The 25991-nt window shown below is 38.7% G+C and overlaps 1 protein-coding gene across 1 annotated transcript in view; it reads right to left on the reverse strand.

Moving 5' to 3' along the window:
- The window catches only part of lrrc7 (leucine rich repeat containing 7), a 70760-nt gene that overhangs the window by 28221 nt on the left and 16548 nt on the right, over window positions 1–25991 (reverse strand). Inside the window, 13 exon segments of the mRNA XM_032526552.1 lie at window positions 888–957; window positions 1242–1357; window positions 1797–1926; window positions 4478–4495; window positions 4786–4858; window positions 5678–5822; window positions 5970–6044; window positions 6763–6826; window positions 7792–7848; window positions 9174–9263; window positions 10220–10298; window positions 11715–11832; window positions 15022–15224. Of these exon segments, the coding sequence (XP_032382443.1) occupies window positions 888–957; window positions 1242–1357; window positions 1797–1926; window positions 4478–4495; window positions 4786–4858; window positions 5678–5822; window positions 5970–6044; window positions 6763–6826; window positions 7792–7848; window positions 9174–9263; window positions 10220–10298; window positions 11715–11832; window positions 15022–15224 (1238 nt within the window).

Here is a 25991-nt window from a genome sequence, read left to right on the forward strand (position 1 = left end):
GAGCAGGATACCCAGGGCTTGGTTTACACTTATTACCATTTCTAGTCACTGGGGGACCATAGACAGGCTGGGGGAACTCATATTAATGTTAAACAACCTCATAAAGTGAAATTTTCATGCCTTGGGACCTTTAAAGTAAAATTCACAAAGGGGAGACTCTAATTCCTTCTTAACATTTGTTATACAAATTCAATTTTGCAATGTGAACAGTGAGTCAAATTAATTGTCAAGTGCCTCTCTAAGTTGCATGTTCATCTCATAAAAACTAATTGCATTTGAATTTAAAATGTGCTTTCTTCTTAAGCAGTCCGGTAAAGTTCCCTTGTTGTTGTGATTCTCATTACTCATGCTGAATTTGTTATTAAGCCTCAACATTGTTGAGAAGATTTATATGCAATGAATTATCCAATAAAAGTACGTAATCAAGTAATTATTGGGTCCCAAGAAGGAAATGTGGCCGGCCCAATATCAAGACAGAGGGAATGATAAAATCACTGCAGCTATGGTGAATTGAACATTTGTACAACATTATTTCCATCAGTACAACAACAGGGTAATGTCATACACTCTTGCCTTTTGCATAATAGGCTGTTGTAAGTACAACTCAACACTTCCTGCAGAAGTTTTACAATAAAAGTCTTTCTGGGAGAAATAATGCTACTGTATTTGCTCCACTGAAAAGGTTTTTAATGTGAAACAAAGGGAGGAAGCATAAAGTTTGCATGAAGAGCCAACACTGATGAAACAGGAATAACATGGAGATGAAATCCTGCATTTGCAAATAGCCTTTCTCGAGTAAAAGCCTGTTTTGCTGATTAATGTGTACAGTAGCTTTGTGTGTTAGTGCTGCGTACTTGGTGTCTTGGTACGAGTATGGGAGGAGATACCTGATTGTCAGAAAGCCAGAGAGCTGCCAGGTCCTTCAGCTTAGTAAAGGTAAACGGTAGATTCTTTAACCTAAGGGAGAGACGCAGAGCGAGGGGTGAGGAAAAAACGAGAGATGTTTCTTATGGCCACACACAGTCCAACCTGCAGAGCACGTAACCATGGCAACAAATTTACCCAATCTCATAGCAACTGCAGGCCGTGAGAGCAGCTACAGAACCCAAACGGCCATTGAGAAAGTGTTGCCTGCCTGCCCGCGTGCGTGTGTGCGCATCTATTGTCACTACTGAGCAATAGTTTAGTCATCTGCCTGCGTGTGTGTGTGTGTGTGTATGTGTATGTGTGTGTGTGTGTACCTGTTGTCACTGAGGTTAAGGACTCGTAGTTTGGTCATCTGTCCAATCTCATCAGGAAGAAACTCCAGTTTGTTGGACCGCAGCGACATTACTGTCACATTCTTACAGTTACCAATCTAAAACAAGCACACATTCACGCATGCACCACACACACACACACATACATACACACACTGACCATCAGATCAAATTGCAATTAAGCCTGGTGCTGAAAATGATCTGTTACATGAGGGACATCTTTAAACTAGCTTCATCACAGTGCAATGCGTAAAAACTTTTAGGACTTCAGCTAACAATTTCCTTGATGAATTGCTTATTTTGTCTGACCAACAGGAGAAAACCCAAAGAGATTATATTTACTGTCATAGAAAGTAAAAACAAAAAAACAGCAAAGTTTCACAATTGACACGCAGGAAGCAATCAATGTATGGCATTTGCTGATGAAGAGATTAAAATAAAAAAAATGGATTATTAATCATAGTTTAATCAACTAATAGTTTCAGTTTGCGCTGCAGGGAAGATGTGCAAGTGTTCATCAGGTGTTGACGTTCCTACCTCCCGCGGCAGCTCTGAGAGGAAGTTCTCATCAGCAGTGAAGGTCCTCAGGTTGTGCAGGTAGCCGATTGTGGGAGGCAACGACTCCAACTCATTACAACTACAGTCAAACTCCTCCAATAAAGACAGACTGTGTGACAGAAACAGAGGCAGAACAGAAGAGATGCAAAGAAAATGACAGGAAATTATTCTGCAGGCTGCAAAGTATTTGCTGCAACCTTAGATTACTTAGATTACTTAGGTTGTAAAGGATAAGGATGGTGCAGCTCTTTATGTTTCCTACTGCCAACAAATCCTGTGAAAAGACTGAACAAGAATGTATTAATCCTACTATCAAATACTGTCTGTGTAGCCAAAGCCTGATTAAACTTATTCCTCTGCGCAACATAGTTTTTGCTTCATAGTTTTCCAAAAAGGTTTTTGTATTAAAAAAATAGTCCCAAACAAATTCATTATTTCCTCCAGTTTGAGTTACATTTAGGCTGTTTGAGGAAATCACTGACCTTTAATCTATTATTTTAGGATGTAGGTACAATTTAGGACTTATGTCTTCAGTAGGAATGAATGGGCTTGAAGCTGAGTGCCACGGGCAGGGTATTGACAGAAGGACTAACACAGTGTTGGTTCTGGTGTTTTCGGTGGGATTTGTTGACAATAACAAAAATATAGAATGGAACCAGCCTTATCCTGTAACCTGTTTGGATAAGAAGAGAAATTTGTCTTTATAGCGATAGCTTAAGGAAGAGAGTGTTGAGAGAAGGAAAAGATCCTCACCTTGAAGAATCAGTCAATAAATTAAGACTCAACCAACCAAATCAATCTGGTATAACCTACATTCATTTGGTCTCATTTGCTGACCATCTTTAATCCCCTTTGATGTCTAAAATTCTTCAACCTGGATCTCAACTTCTTCACTCAACTAAGATTCACAGTAACATCCAGGGCAGGCCCTCGACAGGACACCCTGACCCCCCTCTCCCCTTGACTGTCATCACCGGCCTGGCAGCACGCTAACAGCAGGCTAATGCTAATGAGACAACATTTTTACATTATTGTACTGTCACTGTTAACATTGCATTAGTCTGCTATTATTATTCCCAATGGACTGGACCATCTGTGCCACCATAAGGTCTGACAGGAGAGAGGGGAGGAGAGGAGTTTCATATCCAATTTTAAAATTTAAGGTTGCCTAGACTATTTATTGTCTTCTCAGCATTGTTTCTATTCCTCTTAAAAGAATGAAAATGTCACTCCTACTTCTCCCAGGACAATATACAGCTAGATTTGAAAGTTTCATATATATGGTAATATGACTCCTGTGATTATTTAGCTGCCATCTGCCAACCAGCTCTTTAAATCTTACTCTCAATGTTGCAAAGAAACACAGTCGCTCAGTCGGTAGTCACTATAGGTCACTTTAAGTTTTCTAGATTCATATCTCCTGCTTGGTGTATGGAGCATAAACGTTTAGTTTGGGTTCAATACCAGGTGCTTAGGTAGGCTACTGTATTTTTTATTACATTAAGAAGTAAAACATAAGACTGTACCTGCTCTTTCCTTAAAAGTAACTGTGTTGCTTATTGATTTTAATTGAATCCACTATAGACCTTACGACAGTACAGACGAGTGCAGAAAGAAATCTACTGATTCAGCTCTGTGTATATAAAGTATTTATCCTACAGTACTGATGCAGCTAGAGGGAAATACATGTAGTATTGGTTGAGGTAAAGGCATAAATTCTGCAGATATACGCATCTGTTAAGTAATGTAAACTAATAAGTTATTGAGGAATATAGAATTCCTCATTTATGGAAACAGAGGAGTAGAAATATGATCACATTCATCTTTAGGAAGCAGCACTTAAAAACTTGAGGGATAAGAAAAGGATCAATTCAGGTTCTTGGTTTAATCAGAGGGGAAACAATGGATCTACAGGACTACTTATTGAGGCTTAAACCCGGGATTTGTTCAGGAAGACAAAATGTTTTCAAAGCATTTAGATACAAATGTGTTGCAAAGAGTGACATTTACGTCTCGTATCTCACTGATTGTTAAATAGTCTTTTGAAAATGTAATCCATCACAGATTGACTGATTCACACAATAATTAGCAACAAGCTCCAAGTCACTAAACTGTTTCAAACAGAAAAAAAGGAAAAGAATCAATTTATAAATCCTGGAGGTGTTCTTACTGTAGTCTGCAATGTGAGCAGAATGTTATGCTTGTAAGCAATCTCTTAAGTATACACGAAAAAAGACAATACTTCTGATGTCAGAAGAAAATGTTTCTGCTTAATTCAACAAACGCTCAATTTTTTTTTAAAAGCAACTAATCTAATTGACGTGATTGAATCTGGACTGTGATGGATTATAAGAATTATTGTACTACTGCAATCATTTTACATGCAATCATTTATATCTCAACCCAGCAAGTTTATGCAGGGCTTGAATTATACATTGTGTATTATACACACTTGAGAATGTGGATTTTATTGAAATTCCAAATAGTGATAAAGTAAAAAAAACAAATTAAAGTTTATGTTTGCATGTAATTTGCATGAATTCAAGATGTTTCCCACAACCCCATGTAGTTGTGAGCTCGTGTGTTTGTATCTGTAATGCGGTTGAACATCTATCTGTCTCTGAACGCACCCCTGGATCCGGTAGGCTCATGTTACTCACCCTTGCTTGGGCTTCGCACTAACGCCACAGCAGCGCAGCAAACACAACACACAGAACCCCCCAATCATGAGCCAGCATAACAACACAGCAACTAACAGTAATACACAAGGAAAACCACAACCCACCAACGATAAACCTGCTGAGAAAATCTGACACAATACTCTAGAAGGTGATTTCAAAATAAAGCAAATGTATACAGTACATGGTGTTATTATTTGCTTTGCTTTTTGTCTGTGAGAGTGTATGTGTGTGTGTTTGGGTGTGTGTTTGTGTGTGTGTGTGTGTGTGTGTGTGTGTGCGTTTCTTACCTCCCGATGGTGTTAGGCAGTGAGGTCAGCTGGTTGTCATCTACCTTCAATGTAGTCAGCTTCTTCAACATTCCTACATAATATGCAAACACACAGACATATTCACATATACACTGAGCTCTGAAATGCCCTTTGTGCCACTTTTTTAATTTTACTGACAAAGTGGAATTCAAGTATAGAGTTGGCCATATTCTGTATTTTTCTTATTAAGAAAACAACATGATGACAATTTTTCTGTGTATCCAAATCGTGGCATATCTAATTCCTCTTTATAATAAAGCTCCAATTTTGACCCAAAAGACATCAATGAGCCACATGTCTGCAGTGGGTGCCATGTTCTATCATTACCATGAACACATTAAAATAGTTTATTTTGATTCAATCCCACATACACCATCCTGCTGCCATAAATATTCCCCAGCGGAATAAAATCAATTTTCGTCAGTCTAAAAATAGTCCCTAACAAATGCATAATATATTCCTGTTTGAGTACCATTGGCTGATAATCACACGTTGTTTGAGTAAATTACTTAATGAAACAATTTATATGTCACCAGTTTTTAAAGATTTTCACAGGAATCAATGGATGTTGGGATTTGTTTATTTGTCTTTTCATAAAATTTGTTGTCAGTAGGAAAATAAAGAGTAACACCAGCCTTATCCTTTGTTACACCTTTCAGTTATCTGTGCTACATCACTCTGTCACAGCTAGAACCACTCCCACCTGTGATGTGGCCAGTACAACCACAGTCCTCTCCTTCTGTCCACTGCACAACCCCATCAGGAACTACATAGGTGGGAATTTAAATGCTGCGCTACAGATTCATCAACTTAAGTCTATGAGTGTCTTTGTGTGTGTGCATGTATGTACTGTATGTGTTTGTGTGTGTACCTATGGAGTCAGGGAGTTGCTGCAGCATGTTGGAGGATAGCAGCAGGTCTTCTAAGGACTCACAGCCGGAAATATCCGTGTCCAACGTCTCAATACGATTCTTAGCTAAGTCAAAATACCGCAACTGACGAAGTTTTCCTATCGCCTGCAGCAGGGGGAGAGCGAGGAGAAAATGGAACAATTGAATGACAGAGAAAAGACAGATAAGCAACAAACTGAAATAAAAGTGTCATTCAAATATCTCCAGAGCGGCTGTTTTCTTTTACTGCAAGAGCTGAGAGTGTGTTCTTACCCCTGGTATACACTGTAGAGAGTTGTTATCCAGCCACAGCTCTTTTAGGTTGTGGATCTGTTCCAACACCTCGGGCTAACATGCAAACAGAGGAATCCATGTCAGCATATTTTACAGACATATGCATCAACAAATATACAGATATGTAGAAAGCAACTATTTATATGAAAAAAAACTGAATTATTCTTTAACATCAAAGGACACTGTCTCAGCACTTATGTTGTACATGAACAACATGTACAGCTAGAACATGTATAACTTCAAATAACAACGTCAGTGCATCTTCCAACCCAGTTTGGCATAAATAAAGAATTTTTGACAGAGTGGGTAAGACTGGCAATCTCTCTCTCAGTGCTTTCTCTTTCTTGGACGGAAGCAGACCACAAAGCCAACCTACTCCTGTCATAGCCAACTTCCTGTCTGACCCTGATGACATATCCTGTTAGCCTCCAACCAGCCTTCTTTTCCTACATTATGTCACTGTGTCCCATTTCAGGGTCAAACTGAAGGACAGTAGGCTGAACTCCCTCCTGCCTTAATGAGACAGTGTACAGAGGATTGACCATATGCTGTGTTAGGTCTTGAAATGGGAAGTTTGAAGGCAGCGGTCCTCAAAATAGGACACAGCATCTGTGTTTCTGTTTGGGTTCCTCTTGTTTGTTACAAAAAATAGGTTCAACTACTGCACTACTCCTAATAATTTCATATTTGAGCTTTCTTTGATCGAATAGGACCATCTCAATGTAAAAACTTAAACACTTAATTTGTGCTGCATTTCAAAATAAAATCTCACCACTTCAGAAAATTCATTGCTACCCAGATCCAACCTCTCCAACTGTGTCAGTCTGTGGATGGACCTGAGAGGAGAGAATACATTGATTAATACCACTACTACTACTACTACTACTACTACTACTACAACTACTACATTGTGACATATGTACATTCTATAGGCTAGTTCTGTACACTAAAAAATTCATGTAATACTCAGATTTATCCTGTGTGTATTAATTTTATGTTAAATTATGTTGCCTAGTTTTTTAAATCTTATTATTACTCGTATTTTAATGATTGCATTGTAATGAAATCTGTTTGGTTGATTGGGTCTGGCAGTCTTCTGATGATTGTGGCTCTCTGATTTGCTGTGATTTGAATGTAGCATCGACAATGTGACCATGGATAATCCGCTGTTAACGATAGGATTTTTTCCTGAGGAGTGATGTTTACTACAGCTGCATCCCTCTTTTTTCAGTTTTTTCTATTATGTCATTTAAGTTTTGTACACTTTATCCTTTTTTACGCCAGTTAGCTAGTTGCAAAGAGTGATTCCTTAACATCTTTTAAAATCTTATGGAAAAACCATAACTATTCATGCTCACAGCTTTACTATAGATCAACATGCCTCCTACATGGTGATTAGGAAACATCTCAACAACCAGAAATTAATTACTGTAATCCATGTTCACAGTTAGAGTGCAAGGAGGATTGTGCCCTGGTAGTCAGTCAAAATTACACAATCACAATCTATTGTAATTTATATTAATTACTATGCAACTTTGATGGTTGTCTATGTGAGGTGCAGTTGTTATGTTAAGCAGGACACATTTAAAACTGTCAGAAGACATCACTGTTTTAACAGGCTTTATCAGTATTCAAGACCACCTGCCAGGGATAAAAACTGTATTAATCTGGACACCTGGGAAAGCAAGCATACAGTCGGTATCATGAAGCATGTATGTGTGTGTGTGTGTGCGGGTGTGTATGTGTGTGTGTCTGTGTCTGTGTCTGTGTGTGTAATTTTTTGTGTGCGTTTTTTTCTTACTTTGGCATGGTTTTCAGGTGGTTCTCTCTCAGCTCCAGGATCCGTAGTTTGGAGAGTCTGAAAAACAGAAGGCACATGTATTAATTCTCTCTTGCAACTGTTACTACATCAGTTGTTAATTACAGGCCAGAAATAGGCCACATTTATCCCCATTTCAACACCAGAAGCAGTGTTATTTCTTAATCAGTGATAATGATGATGCATCATGATTGACCAATTATGTTTAATTATCAAAACTCATTCCATGTTCTTTGCAGATGAACATTACCATGAAAATGTTTCAATTTAGAGAACTAGTGCAGTGCCCGTTTGGAACGGGACGATTGCTTGGCCTGTGGTATTGCTGCTTGTAGAATTCTTCAAAACCAAATTGTACCCCAAAATGACTTACACAAGGACCCCGAACTACTTCATATGCAACTCCACTTTATGGCCTGCTACTGACTTACTGATTTACCTGACAGAGAACGTTCCAGATTCAGAATGTAATCACAAAATATCACAATGACAATGTGGAATAATCAGACATTTACATCATGGACTCATGTTATGAGAGCTAATCAGTGCATATCTGCGTTAATCAACCACAAGAACCGGACCGTGTGTGTGTGTGTGTTTGTCTGTTTGTGTGTTTGTGTGTCAAAGTCAAAGTCTGCTTTATTGTCAATTTCTTCACATGTCAAGACATACAAAGAGATCAAAATTACGTTTCTCTCTATCCCACGGTGTGGAGTGCTACTTTGCATTAGTAGTACTTTGCAGTAGTAGCGCTACTTTGCACATTTTTGTGGGTCTGAGGTGTATTTCACATTGTAGCTGCCAAAGCTCCGCTGCTTTCTTTGACTCTCTCTGTGTCTAGTCCGGCGCTGTGCTCGCTCAGTAGGACATGTGAGAGGGGGGCGGCAGCTAGAGCGCCAGGAGAGCCAATGTGTGCTTCTTTTACTGATATATATTTAATGATATCTTTTGCATTTAAACTTCAAACTTAGCACTGCACTTACTCGTGAACGTAGCAACGTAGCAAGACACCTGTCAAGTTTGAAATCCATTAGACTAATGGTTCTAGAGATATAGGCATAACACACACTCACACACGCACAGATAGACAGACGCTCATTGTAATTTATAGATAGATCTCTTTCACTTATGAGCTTCTACATGTTACACAGCATTTCATTTGAAAGTCTTAATGGACTGACCGCTATCAGCTGCCCTAGCTCCCAATAATAGAATTTAAAGGGCAGAACAACTTGTTGAAAATTGAGAAATAAGTACCTGGATAAAAATGCTAAAAAGTATGGGATAATGGGACCCCATCTAACATAATGACCCGCAAATGCTCACAACCAGGCACACACAAACAATGACATGCATTAGTTTACCTGCCAAAGTTAGCCGGCAGATACTCCAGGAAGGCATCGTTTAAGAAGAGCTGGGTCAGATTCAGGAGCTGGGTAAAACCATCTGGGAGTCTGGAAGAGAGAGAAATGGTGAGAGGTGGAAAAAAGAAGAACAAATGCAAAAGAAGAATAAGAAAGTGAAAAAGAAAGTGTGTCCTTGAAAAACCTCAATGGATCAAAACATGTTTCCATACATAACAACCCTGTACAGTAGAAACAGCTAATTGATGTTAGCCTGCAGATGACTCATCTCTTGCACACACACACACACACACACACACACACACACACACACACACACACGCACACACACACACACATACAAGTAAAACATTATTCTGTCTGCAGTAAGTTTAATGTGTGACTGAGTCTAGTCGTGCTTTGTGGACATCACACCACCGAAAGGAAAACAGCACTTACTAGCGTTAACATCTGATGCTCAAAAATAAACATCGGCACTTTATTGTATCTATCATATCTTTCATTGTCTAACCATATCTGAGCCAATAAAACACATGTGGTTGTTCGGTAGAATGGGGGTCTGAGGATGCCGCCAACTACGATAAAATATTTAACCTCTCTGTGGTGCTATAAATGCATGACTCTGAATAAGTAAAAGCAGGGGAAAAAAACAACAGTGTTGGTCTCTTGACAGCTAAAACAGCTAAATACATGGCACATGCAACAACAAATCCATTACAGCGTGTACTGAGTCCAGGTCCACTCAAACTGGTTGATGCATTTCATCAACCAGTTTGAGTAGACCTAGACTGCTCTAAACAAAACATGGAAAACAGTTTTTTGCACCTTCAATAGGGGCCGAATTGAAAGTGTTTAAGAGGTGCTATTTTTGTTGTAATAGAGTCAGTGTTTTATCTCATCCAATCAGATAGATTAACCCCTACGTGTTTTAGTTTTTTAGTTAATTCAGCTATATTGTGTCCAACTTGCAAAACAAACCTTTGAGCTGTAGCCAACGAGGCTTCAAATGAAATGAATAAGTTAAGGTGTGTGCATTGGTGTCTTACTTGGTTATAGGGTTGACACTGGCCTCCACCACAGACAGGCCTTTACAGCATTTTATATTGTCGGGAAACTCCTGGATACCTGAAAGAGAGAGAGACACACAAAGAGGGAAGAGGAAATGTGTTAGTTATTTATTTTGACTTTTTGTTGAGTAATTTCCTATAAAGAAAAGAAGTAACTAGAGTGTGATTTGCAAGTGTTGAGACAGTGTCAAGTTTTGTCATATATTTTGGAGTTGAGATCATTGTGATTATGAGCTTTTTTTTCTGTGCTACCTTTGGTTCCTTACCTGCTCAACTCCATATGTTGTACTGTATATGCAGGATTATTAACACCCACCAAACCACCAAAAGCAGGTAAAATATAACTTTGGATGGAACAAAGCGTTGGCTAGCTGCAGAAACAATACGACAAGTTAGTGTTTACACACTGGTCTTTTTTCCAGCTAGAAGATTTGGGCGTTTTGATATGTGTTTGGCTTGGAAACCATGAGCTTCAGTTTGGTTTGAAAGGGGTTGGGTACAAAGACACATTCGGAAGTGCTGGGTACAATGACCCATTAATTTTTTTTTCTCTTTCCCACAGGTCATGTTTTGAAAGACAGTGTCCTACTAATGTAAATGAATAAAAATGTATACACAAATGTGATGATGTCCGACACGTTTTATGAAGAAGAAAGCATTAAGTTTCCAAAAAGCATTAGACATATATACACTATGTTAGGCCTTGTGTATCCATGTACCCTGATGACAATGTGACATGACGTTGCATCCCACTCAGAGAAAGGAGCTGTGAAAGGAAAGAAGCGTGGAGCCAGCCCAGGAGCAGATCAACTGTCTGTGCCTGCCCTGTGGGGATAGAGATTGTTCTGGATTTGTTAGCATCTGTCGCTCAAGAATGATACGTTTTATAATCTTTATTTTTTTAACTAAATTGAGCATGAAGTTTTTAAAAAGAAGTGGTGGGTACAAAATGACTTATGACGAAATCTGATAGGTATGCGTACCCACCATCCTCACCATAATCGACACCTATGTTGGAAATAAAAGGAACTGTGCAAAGCAAACCAGAGAAGCTGAAATGAAGCAGTAAACTCAGATAGAAAAAATATAAACCTGGAGATATTTTTTCATGAGTAAAGTAAATGGTTATAGTTTGATGTACATCTGCCAGCCATCAACACAAACACATGTTTTTGAAGAAACATAGATGCTAAAATGTATTCAGCAGCAATCATAATCTATTTTATTTTCCCTGGAAAAAAATTGACTATAGAGGAAATCTATATATATAGACAATCAACTATTGGCTGGAGATTAAAAAAGTTAATGTAAAGCCCGGTGTATATGGGCAGATAGTAATTCAAATTGCAGTTGGTAATACCAATAAGTTAGCAGTTGACTTTTAGTTTATATTTTATTTTATTTGTTCAATTATTTTAGTTTTGTGGTTTGTTCTGGTTGGATTGGTCATCTGTGTTACAGAGAGGATTTTTACCGTTTTTACTGATGTCTAGCTCTTTGAGGTTAACCAAGCTGGCGATGGTGGTGGGCAGGTTGGACAGGTCGTTATCGGGCATGCTCAGCTTCTTCAAGGCCTGGCAGTTGAAGAGTTGCTATGGAAACACAGAGGGGAAACAATTAAATAATATTACAGTCTGTTGGCTAAATCACACAGACCTTTAGCAGAAAGGTACAAAAGGACAGAGAGCTGGAGGCATGCACTACTTAATGTTGTGGAAAAACAGTGCTATTTGAGCTGCTTTTCTATGAATAATGCAGATTTTATCTCCTACTTGAAGTGGCCCCTAGGCACAAAACACACACTCGAGTGAAAGCTAAAACATTCAGAGAAATGTGCTCTTAATAGGAAAATACTGCAAATGCCAAAACATATACAAGAGTGAACGCACATGCATAAAAAGGAAAGTGCTTAGAGGACAGAAAGGGTAAACTGTAAATACCAAAGCACGCACAACAAGGCAAAAGCATAGAAAGAAAAGCTGTAAATGTGAAAACACATACAAAAAGCCAAAGCACAGAAATGAAGAATAATTTGTTTAAATCATTTTAACTGAAGGTCTACGACCATCTTTTCCCGGAGTGTTCAACTGCTATAATTATCAGAAACGTTCAAACTCCAAAAAAAAAAATGCTCAGAAATAAGACCAAAATCAAGAGCTAACAGTGAAAGTGTCTAAAGACAAATAAAGTTAAGAGATAACAATTACAATTATTATTTGTTATTATATTTATTTTTATATTATATTTATAATTCCCATTGGCTATTAAGCAGCAACAATAAAACGCCTAACCCCCCCTTATGGTTGTGTTCATGCTAGCGAGTAAGCAGTAAGCTTGTTCATTAGCAAGCATTGTGGTATTAAACAACTAACACTTTTTAAAATGAGTGAGCTTTATTGTTTCATAAAAATCATAAGATTAAAAAAAAGATACAAAAATATATTTGAATAATCACTTCACGATGTGTACTGTGTGCATAATCAACATAAAAAAACATGGATTGAATTAATTTCTAACCCATTTTAAGTCATTGATTTTTTAACTGTTTCAGCTTAGTTCATGTGACTACAATGAAAAATCCTACCTTCATTCATAACAACCAGAAAATCTAAATGAACAAACACAATATACACAGATAAAAAGATATCACCGTGGAAAACCAACAGCATTACATCTCCACTGATGATAGGTGTACGGCCAATTTCAGCCCCATTCATCGCAACATTTATCCAACAATACCTAAAACAAAAGGTACAAATTCTGAGAACTTTTCAAAAGAAAACCACACTCAGTTACCATATGGTGGATAATCACCTGGTAAAGAGACGGAATTTGGCTGTCGTTTAGTGTCTTCTGAACAAGTGACCTCAATTACATCAGCGTCATTTTAGGTAGTATGGCATCCCACAGGATACATGCTGAGGATTTCCAACAGTTGAACTCAATCCATTTGGAGGAATAGCAAACACTTAGTTCAATGGATTATCCAGTGAACTGTTTTGCATTTTCCATGTTTTCTAACCTCATTTTCAAGAGTTGATAATTAAAATATCACTTGGGGGGTGCCAAAACACTTCTAGAGTGTGATATCTGTTGTACTGAGGCCAGTATACTGTAAACATGTACAGTAGCACCTTAATCATGCCAAGTGTCACCCAGATTTCACCAACTCTGATTTGATGTGTACCATACTTCCCACAAAACACCCAACTATCCTATGATGTGCAATTTCTGTGTTATTTTCTTTATAATTCAAACAAACATGTGCTCTCACATTCATTCCTGCAAGCACTTTCCAAGTCCCCTAACTTGCACAAAGAAAGGAAACCTATGCAGACATTTAACAAATTAAATGATTAACCGCACAAATTAAAATGCTGCTTTGTGCACAAAATATTTTTAGATTGCCTATTTTGTATATTTTATTGACATGTTGTCAGCAGTACTGTCACTTTTGTAAAAAGAGCACTGGGGCCAAAGATCTGCTGCTCGGTGTCCGACCGGGCCATGCCGGGCTACAATACTTAAAGACACAATCACTTACCCACACACACTAAAGGAGCTCTCTACTCACTTACAATAAGGCCAATCACTCAGGCAGCCTTGACATCTCCTTTTCAATTTTGGCACACGCATTTACACATACACATTGTCAAGGCTTTTTGTCAGTTAAATGCAAGTTTGGCTTGCCACTTACTCATCCCTATTAGGCTGTCTCCATTCATGCCGGTTATATTTAGAAATCCAGTGCAACATCTCTGTCATTTAAACCAGGCCAGGATATCAATACAATGAAACAGCCCTCCTATAAACAGCAACTGTAATTCTCCTTGAAATATTGGAAGGACATTTTGCCTCATTACTGCTCAAGTGGAGGTTTTCTGAAAGTCTCTGGTGACCTAGGATGCCTCTTTCCCCCCATGCTTGCAACATATGACATAAGAAAAAGCTACAGCATTCCAGAGTAAAATATCTCAACAATTATTGAATGGATAGACTCACAATTTTCTACAGGCATGATCCACAGAAGAAGAATCCTATCATGGGTGATCACAAAATTTAAACACTATTGTTGGCATTCAGTTCAAAACATTTGGTATGGCAAAGTACAACGAGGAAAGCTGCAATGTACAACTTTCTGAGTCTGAAATGCCATTAATTGGCAAGTGTACAGAAGATTAACCCTTTTTGTTTAGGTACCAGCATGACCTTGGTGCCACCCTCAGGTTTCCCCACTGGTGGTAAAGCTCAGTGAATAGCAAAGCTTAGTAGCATTGCTTAACTGTAAATTCCTTTAAATGAACATCACCGGTGCCTCTCACAGCATTAATATATCCAAATGTGTCAACTTCTGAGGGCTGTAACTTAACAGTTACAGCCAAGTAATCAGTGGAGATTAAATTAATACAAATCCACTTTTGTTACACACCACAAAGCAATACAATATGTCACATTTACACTTTATGTAAGAGTTAAAGTGCAAAAAAAAATCCATATTTGTTGGGCTTCCCACTAATAGGTGAGAAAGTAAAATTTACATCATTGCTCCTTGGAACAAGGTGCTGAGCAAACAGCTTATTTTAATTAAAGTGAAGAAGATCAAAAGAAAGTGCGACACATATTACACATATACAAGGATCGCATAAGAATCAACCGGCCGGCCTTGTTCCAGGTTCAGGTAGTCAATAAATGGTTATGAGTTATGTTTACCATGTTGGGCTTTGGGGTTAAAGGTTAGATACAAGTTCCAGCAGAGAGGGGTTAACATGGTTCAGAGTTACCTTGGGAAGTTCCTCAATCTGGTTGGCATCGAGGTAGAGCTCCTCCAGAGTTCTCTCGAAGCTGAAGATTTCCTTGGGGACTTGCTGCAGGCTGCAGTGGGAGTAATCCAACACTGAGATCACTTCCTCTTCGCCACGGAAACAACGGCACGGCACCAGCCGGCCAATCAGCTTTCGCTTAGTGGTCATTTCCAGACACTGCACTATGGCGGCAAGAAGAGGAGAGGAGAGAGTTGACGTTAGATTCATTTTAGACAGACTTCTGAACTCATGAACATCAATCGAATCTTTATTCATTTCACTGTTTTCCTGTGTTACATTATTATTACCTTATTAATAAATCACTAAAAGATAACAAAAGGTCAGAAAAATATAAAACAAGCATCAAATAAGTTTCTTTAGAGATACCTATGGAGCCGTCCTTGTCTTTTTCTCTAAAATGTTCTAAAATAACATTTTGATAACAACATTGTGAGCTGCATTAATGGTGACATGCTTTTGATGGGTAATGCAATAAATAAAGTGTTCATTTAGGTCTGAGGGTGTGAAAATGACTTTATTTACAGTATATGACATTAGTGTTAAAGTGACCAAGGTGAACTCGGCCGTTTGGCGATTTTGGGCTGGAACGCAGTCCTTTACAACCCTGTAATGACCCCCCTCCCTACGTAGATGTTTGCAGTATTTTACAGTGACAGACAATATGGGGCTTACAGGAATAAATATTTGGAACAGATACAAATGAATGTGCATTACATTTTGTAGATTTACAAATGGCTCATGAAAACAGCCTTCCACAGACATTAAAATCTTTGAGTGAAGATGCATCGTTCAATTCATCATTCACCGCTTACTACGCTCGTTCTTTTATGTAAAGCACTTTGAATTGCCTTGTTGCTGAAATGTGCTATATAAATAAAATTGCCTTGCCTTGACTTGTCTTTTCTTACTGACAAATAAAGAAAGTTTTAATGCCAACCCTCTAAAAAAAACAAAGAAGAAGAATTTTCAGTTATCTTGACTGCCACCTGGATTTCCTGTTGGAGCAGGATGAGCTGAAACCAGCTGGGATGAGCAGAAATGGAGGAAGAGGACAATAGGAGCTGATGAGGAGTGAAGCTGAAGAAACAGAGTGGAGTCCAGGGGGGGGTTGGGTGAGGGGGAGAAAATGGTGTGGGGAGGTGTGGAGAGCAAAGAGGGGGAGACTAGGAGTCTCAGAGATATGACCTGCAGCTTTATAAACACACACATGTCCAGCACAGTGTGACCGTATGAATTCAGAAGATAGACAGAGTGATCTTGAGCACTGTGAGGACACACTTTATCTGCTTTAGGTAATTGCAAGAGCAGTGAAATCTGTTGAACTGACTAACTGGCGATGTTCCGGGACTGTTTCTCTAAAAGGGTTGGACCGTTGAAATCAATACATCTTTATCCACATGGTCAAAGCAGGGGTAATGAGGCGAGCTGGGATTTACTGTTTGCTTCTACAGTATGTGTTAACCCAGCAGCGAGTGCTATTCATGGAGCTCACACCTTGGACGACCAGTTCTTTTCTAACCCCTCATGTTCAGAGCTAAAAGGTAACCCAGGGTTTATATAGCTACTGGAGAATAGGTGGGATTTCATCAATGAGGAATACACAGTTCAGTGTAAAAAAACATCTCAAAGCATGTTCTCCTTCCTTGCTTCTAGTCAACTGCCAATTCAGAAAAAGATCCTGCACAAGGGCTAAAACTATAGCTAGGTACTGTATGTGAAAATGTATTATTTCACGTGAGCAAAACAAAAAACTTTTGTCTCAGTTTGTCAACGTTCTTTGTGTGTGAAAATAAAATCCATGTCAAAAGCATTCAGAAAAAAAGATCTGAGGCCAAGGTAATACGTAGAATTTAAGAAAAGTCCAAAACTGGTTTAATAAAAACTTGCATGCTATGAAAGGAAAAATGTAACCAAGGGCTCTCTTTAAGCATTGATCATCTACGGTGTCATAATCCCCATACTCCCCATGAAGGTGAGATAAAAGATTTGAGTTTAGTTTGATTTTTATGTCTTGCGTTTCTCCTGTGCGGTTACATGATTGTTACAGTATAAAGAAACAGAGAGCAACTTGTATTGTTCACAATATGAAATCACCTATATAAAGTATCATATTGTCCATGTTTCAGACCGTTATCTCTGTTCTCCACCTGTTGAAATACTGGATGATTAGGTATTTGCCTACATTCATCCTAAGCTAAAACACATGTTGTGACGTTTTGCTAATTCAAGATGGTCAAGAATAAAGTATAAAATGTAATATTTTTTATAAAACTTGGACAAGCTGCAACAGCCTCACCATCAATAATTGATGTTTTGCTAACAGTTTCCAGACCTGGAGCAGAATACACACTCACAGGTCAAGACTTCCTAATGCTGTGTGCGAGATCCGATACAACAAAGCAACAGACACTGTATATGACACACAACGTTACATAAATATTTCCCATTCATGTGGGATGAGCCTATATTATTTGGATTTTTGACCAGAAGTCTACATGACTTTTTTTGGAGGGCATTTTAGGCCTTTATTTGCCAGGACAGATGAAGACATGAAAGAGAGAAGGGAAAGACATTAAGCAAAGGGCCACAGGCCGGAATCGAACCAGGGCCCACCAGCATCGAGGAGTAAACCTCTATATACAGCACGGGCGCCTGCTCTACCAATTGAGCTATCCGGGCACCCGTCTATATGACTTCTGGTCGATGTCACAACAGTTATAATCCCCTCTCAAATGTTTGGTTTCAGTGCGGCTGTCCAATCAGCAGAGGACACATGTCGGATGACATGCTCCGTCATAATTTCATAGCAGAAATTGCGTCAGGGATCTTCTCATTGGCTGAGTAAGCAGGCAGTCTGAGTGATAACCTGGCTAATAGCGTCATGACTACCAAAGGTGTGAAATCTGCATTCTCTAGATCAACCGCTTGACATCCCAGCCAAGAGCCAGATGGCACAGTATAATGCTCCAAAACCCACCAACACAGACCAGAGCTGGTATGATCTTTTGATAGAACTCTACTACAGATAAAGAGGTTTGAACAGGGTTATAAGCCTTTTATTTTCTTTCTAATCTATTTGTTTTGTCATCTTTTATGTAAGGCATGCATTGCCTTGATGCTGAAATGTGCTGTACGAATAGATATAGCACATTGTGTTTTATTTTAATTTTATCTTGTGGCTTTGCTTAATTTTTTCTTTTTTCTTTGGGGAATCACAGTCATTCATTTTTTTTTTTAAACTATTGTTTCTTCCAAAATGACCCCGTAAAAAAGCACTGAAAAGTATTGCGGATAATGATTTGGCAAAATCGATAGTATAAATATCAGCATGCAGTCTGGTAAACAACCCGTTTTTTAAAGCTACCGATACTGCAGCTGTTTGATTATGTGCTCACAGTCTACTGATGTAACAGCTTAGGCATGCATAGACTGACTAGCCTGAAAATAAAGAGAGCGGAGAAAAAGAGATCAGAGCTGATGCTACCCATTAGAATTAGACAACAACAGGAGGGACAATGACAAATATTAGGAGCAAACGGGAGGTTGTTTACGTGGGCAGCGAGAAGTGCCGGCCGTGGGCAGTCACCTTCATGATACAGACACCTCTCCAGGGGCGGATCTTACACTAGAAACCAGGATATTGACAAAGATGATGCACAATGGAGCGGCTCAGACTCTTTGGATTACATTTCAAAAGATTCATATGACACAAATGAAAACAAGATGACACATTTAACACAATATATCAACATTTGGGATTTAACAATCCACATTCAGCTCTTGTTCATTCATGGATATCGCGTTTTGTGGGGAAAAAAATGGACAGAATTTTCTAAATCTTTTGCTTTCTTTTGTGTTTCTAGGGCTCTGGTCGGCCCTGTCTATATGAATGAATGTAAGGGGGACACTGAAGTGTATCGAGTCCTGCTCAGACTCGCAGAGAGCCAAAAAAAAAAAAAAAGGTAGGAAGAGAGTCAGAGCGAACTGGCAGTGACGGGGTGAAACTAGGAGTGAGCGTGGTTGGCTGTGTTGGCTCCGCTGCTGCATGGACAGCATGACAGAGCAGACTGACTCTGCAGAGGCAACGCTACAGTGCATGTGTGCAAGCTCCCAGCACACAAATTGCACACACGCACACACACACACAACACACACACACACACACACCCACACACACACACACACACCACACACACACCCAACAAAACACACACACACCGATTTAGCTTTGCTCATTTCAGTACAATGATAATTACATTAAAGAATAAAAAGACATGAGCAGTGAGACATTTTGCAAGAACTGCTAACACACACCTGCCCACACACACTACACACACGTAGCCACCCACACTTATGCACACATTTACACACTAGCAAGCAGAGGTGGGAGAACTATTCTTTATTTGAGTAAAAGTAGTAATGACTCAATTACAAGTAAAGTTCGGCATTCAAAATCATAAGCAAGAGTATTGAATTATTATCAGCAAAATACACTTAGAATTCCCATTAGATCCACTCAAATTCTCATTATGGTAAATAATAATATGGTATGTCACAAATATCAAAAGGATAATTGTAACTGGTGCATTTATGTGTGAGCGGCATTCTTGCTGTAGTGGGTTTGGGTGGATGTTTTTGCAGTTTAATGTGCAAGTTGGTTAACATAAAGACATTTCTGTCAGTGATTTATTCTTTTAAGACTTTTTTTTTGTGGTGCAGTAAGAATATTCTAAACAACTTTTAAAGGGGTTGTACTCGATGTGATGGCATCCTGAGTAGAGAAGGAAGTCAAAACTTCCTGTGTGTGTGTGTTTTATTCCGAGCTTCTGTGTTCATTGTTTTGATAACCTGTGAATGTTTTCGTGAAATAGGTATTTCACCTGTTAGGGTATTGGTATTTCAATACAACCCCTTTAAAGTAAATTAAGTTGTCGAACTGAGAAACAAAAACTGGGCCAACACTAAAGTCTATTTTAGAAAGTCTTTGAGACAGCTTTTTTTGCATTTTTTTACAGAAAAAATACTTCTCTAAGTATTTAATTCCAGACAAGAATGACCTAGAATGAGATTTTTGTACACTGAATAATGCATCTAGTTTTAGAAGATGGTATTATGCCTAATAGCAAAAGATAACCTGCAAAATATGCAAAGTAACTAGCAACTATATAAATGTAGTAAAGTAAAAAGTATATGCACCTATTAAGTATAGTAAATATTAAGTATCTTATTTAAGTACTGCAGTACTTGAGTAAAGTAATTTGCACCACTGGTGTCATTGCTCTCTTTCCCCTTAAGTGGTCTGTTTTCTTTCATTTGTTCATTTGTTTGTGTGTGTGTGTGTGTGTGTGTGTGTGTGTGTGTGTGTGTGTGTGCGTGTGTGTGTGTGTGTGTGTGTGTGTGTGTGTGTGTGTGTGTGGTTGTGTGTGCCTCCTCCAGCAGCTCGAGAGGGTGAATTCCCTAAAGTCCCATGACAGCCATCACTTCACGTGCAGCCTTGCTATCACCATAGTAACCGCTGCCATAGAGACCGTCTCCCAGGAGCTCGGTGTATTTTTACGCTCTCGCTTGCTCTCTCTCTGTCATAAAACAGAACATGCTGCACTCAGTGGGCGATCGCTCCACATTTGGCGACGCTTTACATAGACTCAGATATATCAGATACGTTAAGAGCACCTTGATAACATCTTTAGAGCAGCTACTCTGTTTCTCTTTTTTCTTTATTTGCAGAGGTGTGAATGCTGCACTCAGCAGAACTCACCCCATGGCTTCTGCACTCTCTCCCAATTAAAAACAGTCACTTACTAACACGCACATATGAAACACAGACCAACATAAAATGCCCACACACATATATAAAGCAGTGACACATGCACACAGTCATTTAGTTTAAGACTTTACTTTGTGACAGGGATGGAGAGAGAAAATTGAAGATCCTGTTTCACATACCAGTTCACAAGCAACTCCCTGAGCTGTGTGCGTTTGTGCATGTGTGCGTGCATATGTGCGTGTTTACATGCATGCATGCATGGGAGCCAGTTAACATCTTGTTCTGTCTTTTCACATGAACTAAATTACCACTTACAGCAGTCACCTGCACCAGCCCTAGCATACAAATACAAAGTTATTTGTCTTTTGTTTTGAGCATAGCCTGTTAATATTTATAGACTATGGTTCTGAGTCAGGACGTTAAACATTTCCAAGCTTACTGTTTAAAAAGCAAGGCTATTAATAACCGGCAAAAATATGCTATATGAGTGTTGTAAAAGGGATCAGTGCATGCACTGGAAAGACCAGAAAATAACAATATTGAGGTTTCAAGTACAGGTGTATCTCGAGGGGATTAATGGATATTGATGTTGGAATTTAAGTTTAACATTCTGGACATTTTGTAGCCTCACAATCAATGAAATCTGGGATATCTTCAAGTCACACGACACAAGTTATGAGCACATGAAGAAAATGAATAAATATTAAACGTGTAGGTTCTGAGTGCATCTTTGTGCATTCTTAATAATTCTGCTTCTAGAAACTATAACATGAGTGTACTTAGGGTCAGTTTAACAAATATGTAGCAACACAATAATCCATCCATCACCTGTACCCACCTCTCCTGTTCCTGGTCACACCCTAGACAGTTCGTCAGTCTATTAAAGAGCTGACATATGGATTGAACCATTCACTCTCGCATTCACAACTGCAGACAATTTAATTACCAGTTCACCTAATCTACATGTCTTTAGACTAGAGCTGTAACGATTACTTGATTAGTTGATGGACAGAAAATAAATGAGCAATGATTTTGGTAACTGATTCCCTGTTTTGGTTAGAAAGAAAGATGAATAGCTCAGCTGGTAGAGCAGGCGCCCATTTATAGAGGTTTACTCCTCGACACAGCGAGCCCGGGTTCAACTCTGACCTGTGGCCCTTTGCTGCATGTCATTCACCCCTCTCTCTCCTCTTTCATGTCTTCATCTATCCTGTCAAAAATAAAGGCCAAAAATGCCCAAAAAATTATCTAAAAAAAAAGAAAGATGAATCGATAATGAAAATAACTTTGAATTACAAATATATGGTAGGATACCATCCCGGACACTTGGAGAACATAAACTCCACACAGAAAAGGAATATCTCTTCTGTAAGTCCCTTACCTCCAAGATCACGTGGAGTAAGTGGTTAGTTACTCATTTACACTGTTTTTGCTAACAAGAAACCTCATTGATTAGCAAGAAATGGTGGAGGCTTACCATGCAACTGCAAGACAGAGACAATATTATTTGTTGGTCAGGGATATCATGCAAGTGGTTTCACTGTGAACAAAAGCCCAGCCTCTTGTTAGTAAATTTGTCAACAGAGTGGACAATGTCAACATGGATATCAGATAACATTGATATATATATATATATATATATATGTATACCTAAAAGCACTAAACAATAAAATAGGTTGTATGTCTGTGCAAAAGCTATTTGCTTAGTGTTAGGATGGGAAATTCACAACTGTGTCGGCCTTAAACTAGCAAAGACACTTGTTTCGGGTTCTGCACTACGCTGGGTGCAAGACAGGGCCCAAAGTCTTGGTAGGAGACAAGGCACGAATCCTGGTCACACACTGTAGACCCATCCATCCACCTCCAACCTCTTCTCTATTAGAGCTGTATGACAATACATCTATCTTTGCTGCTGAGTCTTTTTAAGTATCCTAACAAATGACTAATGCTTTCTTTTTCCGGGTGAGGACAAAAAGTCTGAAGGAACCACCACGCAGTCTTGTTGAATCATGGTTTGGGGCGTTTTCACACTCGCAGCCAGCGCGATCGGTCTGCCACATTGGCTCCAGGTGGCACGTCTGACAAACTCAATGACCCTTACATCACTGACACTAAAAATAACAATCGACCGACAGCAACAAAACACAGAACAGCTGACGATTCACCTGCACCCGAAATGTGAGAATCAATTATGCTCTGATGCATGAATGAACAAATAAACAAATGCACCAAATGGGTCAAACATTGTTACCTAAACTGAGCCACATAATGACCTGAAAAAGATTTCCCACATTCTCTCTCTACTGGAAAAGTTTCAGACCGAATTCAGAGACAAATACAAACAGACGTCAGACAGGAAGTTACATAGACAACCAGTGATATATATATAGATAGTATGCAATAAAGACAAATAAACAAGCAGCCAGACAGAGAAAGGCAGCGTGATAGAGAGTCGTGCTGTCAGAATCGAACATATCTGGGTTACTGCGAGGATTTTCAGTTCAAAGCTATATATGTCAACTAATAAAGAGTATTTCTGAAATTAGTTGATAAGTCAATTAGCTAATCAGTCTCTTAAATGGGAGTATTTGTATTTACTGATTATCTCTGGGTTCCAAAATAAATGTTGACCTGTATTGGGTTAACTGACTGCACAAATACAGACAGGAAACACAGAGATAGAGTTTATGCCATAACTGAACCTGTGATGCTTATATGGTATCCCTAAGGCTGACAGGACACATGTGACGCCTTTTTCTTATTGCTCATTACTGGTAGAGTTAGGCAACAGATGATAAGGGACTGCAAGTAAACAGTTTGATAGGTCACAGGCCAAACAAGCTTAAGACTAAACAATGAATCTGCTTACTGATTTATTTAAAAGGTTTGTGAATGAAAGGTTGCAGCCCAAATAAAGACAGTATTTCAGTGTTATGGATGATTCATGTGTAGTACATGAACATAGTCACTGGACGCTTCAAAAGGAGAAATGGCATTATTTAAAAGGAAACTTCCAATTTGTTACAACTCAGGCCATCGTTTCCGTTTTCTATTATGAAATTGAACATGGCAACAATGTCAAAAAATAAGTCATAATTGCAAGACAATTAAAAAACTGAACACAAATCTGTGTATTTCATCTCATAACCTCTCACATTTGTATCCAGACCCTTTATAGGATCTATCACTGTAAAAACAACTTTACGTGTTGTCAGCAGGAAGTCAACTATCTGTTCACTAACATTTCCAAACCGACTTTTTGTGTTTCTTTTACTTCTTCGTCCAATGGTTCCTCAGTATATGTGAAGCTCACAGAGGAAAGACTTTATTTGAGCCTCTCCTCTCCTTCCGTCATCTCTCTCTCTCCCCTGTTTCCAGGCCAGTCTTTTCTTTTTACTCCTCTCTGTTTTTCCAGGGTTGTGCTCATTGGCCCAGTTCTGCCTGAGACGCCGCGGCACATCTCCTCTTTCCGTCTTCTCTCTTTTCCCTTTCAGACATATCTCTTTCTTTCTCTCTCTCTCTCTCTCTCTCTCTCTCTCTGCCCTTTCTCCGTCTGTCTCTGTGTTTAACTTTTCTCTTCTTCCATCCCACCCCTTACCAAGACACACAAAGGGGAGCCATCTTAAATCAAGACCAGTACTTTTTTTTTTCCTTTCTATGAAAGCCTCTCCATCTAAATCAATTTTTTAATTCAGGGAGGTGATTCTTTGGAAAGCTAAACTCATCATCTTGTGTTTGACAACAAAGAAATCTCCCCAGATTGGGTTCTCTGGTCTCATTCATCATCATGCCAGGAGTAAAAATCATCACTTTACTTGCCATTTTGCAAAACTAAAGTTTGTCTTTTCACGTAGAACAAACTCCTCAAAGAAGAACATAACAGACACATTCATATCCTCATTAGCGCTGTTCAGCACCATGAATTAGTGAATTAGTGTTCTGCTGCCTGCAATTTTCAGGGCAAAACTAAAGCATATATCTCTATCATTCATTTATTGTATTTTAATTATAATTATGACTTATACTGATTAGTAGATTGTTGATTATAAGGCATGTGGAAATATTGTGACTTCCCAGCTTGCCATACTAGTTTAGAGGTGGTTTGGATAGTTACCTATGGAGAATATAAACACTAGAGAGGGCTTTAAACTTTTCTTTAGACGTCACACTTTTCGTTATTCCATCATGACCCCTAAGAGGACGGGCATTTGAAATAAGGAATAGCTTTATGTGTTGTGATGCTGAACATTTTTCAGATAAACATGAAATGAAAAAAAAACAATAAATAAAAAAAAAATAGTAACACATGTAAAAAAAGCTTATGTTTTTTTTTTACTAATCCTAGTTTAATTAATTAATCTGTTCTTCTAATCATCCCAACTTGGACAAATCAACTCTTACAGTCTCAGAAAATAATCACCAGAATATCTCTGAAAATTACAGCACATCTACATTAAGACTATTAATTTTCTCAATGTACCATCACATACTCTATCATAAATGTTCAGCTAATGTTATATCTACTATGCTTTTTTTTTAGTGCTGGAAATTGAAGCAGCCATTCCCTGGTTGTCGTTGTAATCAGAGGCTGAGACAAATGTTCAAGGTAAAAAGGTTGAAAACACCACAAGATATTTTACATGTTTCCCCACTGCCCCAGAATCTTCAGTGTGATGCAAAAAAAGGTTTGTGTTAAGCCAAAGCATACTATATACGTAGACAGTTAAAGAAGTGGACCAACAGATCCCTTTGCTCTGGACGGAGACCAGTGAAGGCTATTAGAAGCACTTTTCCGGTGATGGCTGAGCGTTACTGCGCAGCCTCCAGCCGAGTTTGACGATGTAGATGTGACGCAGGCAACATGTCTGAAAGTTGTAAGTCTTCTGGTAGCTGTACCAAGAGAAATCTCAATCATTCCCAATCAGCAGAGACGGAGAGCATGTAGGGATATGTAATGAGATAACATAGGCACAGGCTAATTACTGCTAACTAAAATGCAAGTTAACATTAGTAATTAAACCTAAACAGCTAATGGAAGTCAAAACTGTCTGCAAGCTTATCATGTAGTGTACGGTAATTCCCTATGGGACATTAGTCTATTAGTAAGTCTATTAGCCTATTTTTACAAAAACGCCTGCTACGGAGCCATAACGTGAGATAC

The sequence above is a fragment of the Etheostoma spectabile genome, chromosome 9, assembly GCF_008692095.1.
Source record: "Etheostoma spectabile isolate EspeVRDwgs_2016 chromosome 9, UIUC_Espe_1.0, whole genome shotgun sequence".
Taxonomy (NCBI): domain Eukaryota; kingdom Metazoa; phylum Chordata; class Actinopteri; order Perciformes; family Percidae; genus Etheostoma; species Etheostoma spectabile.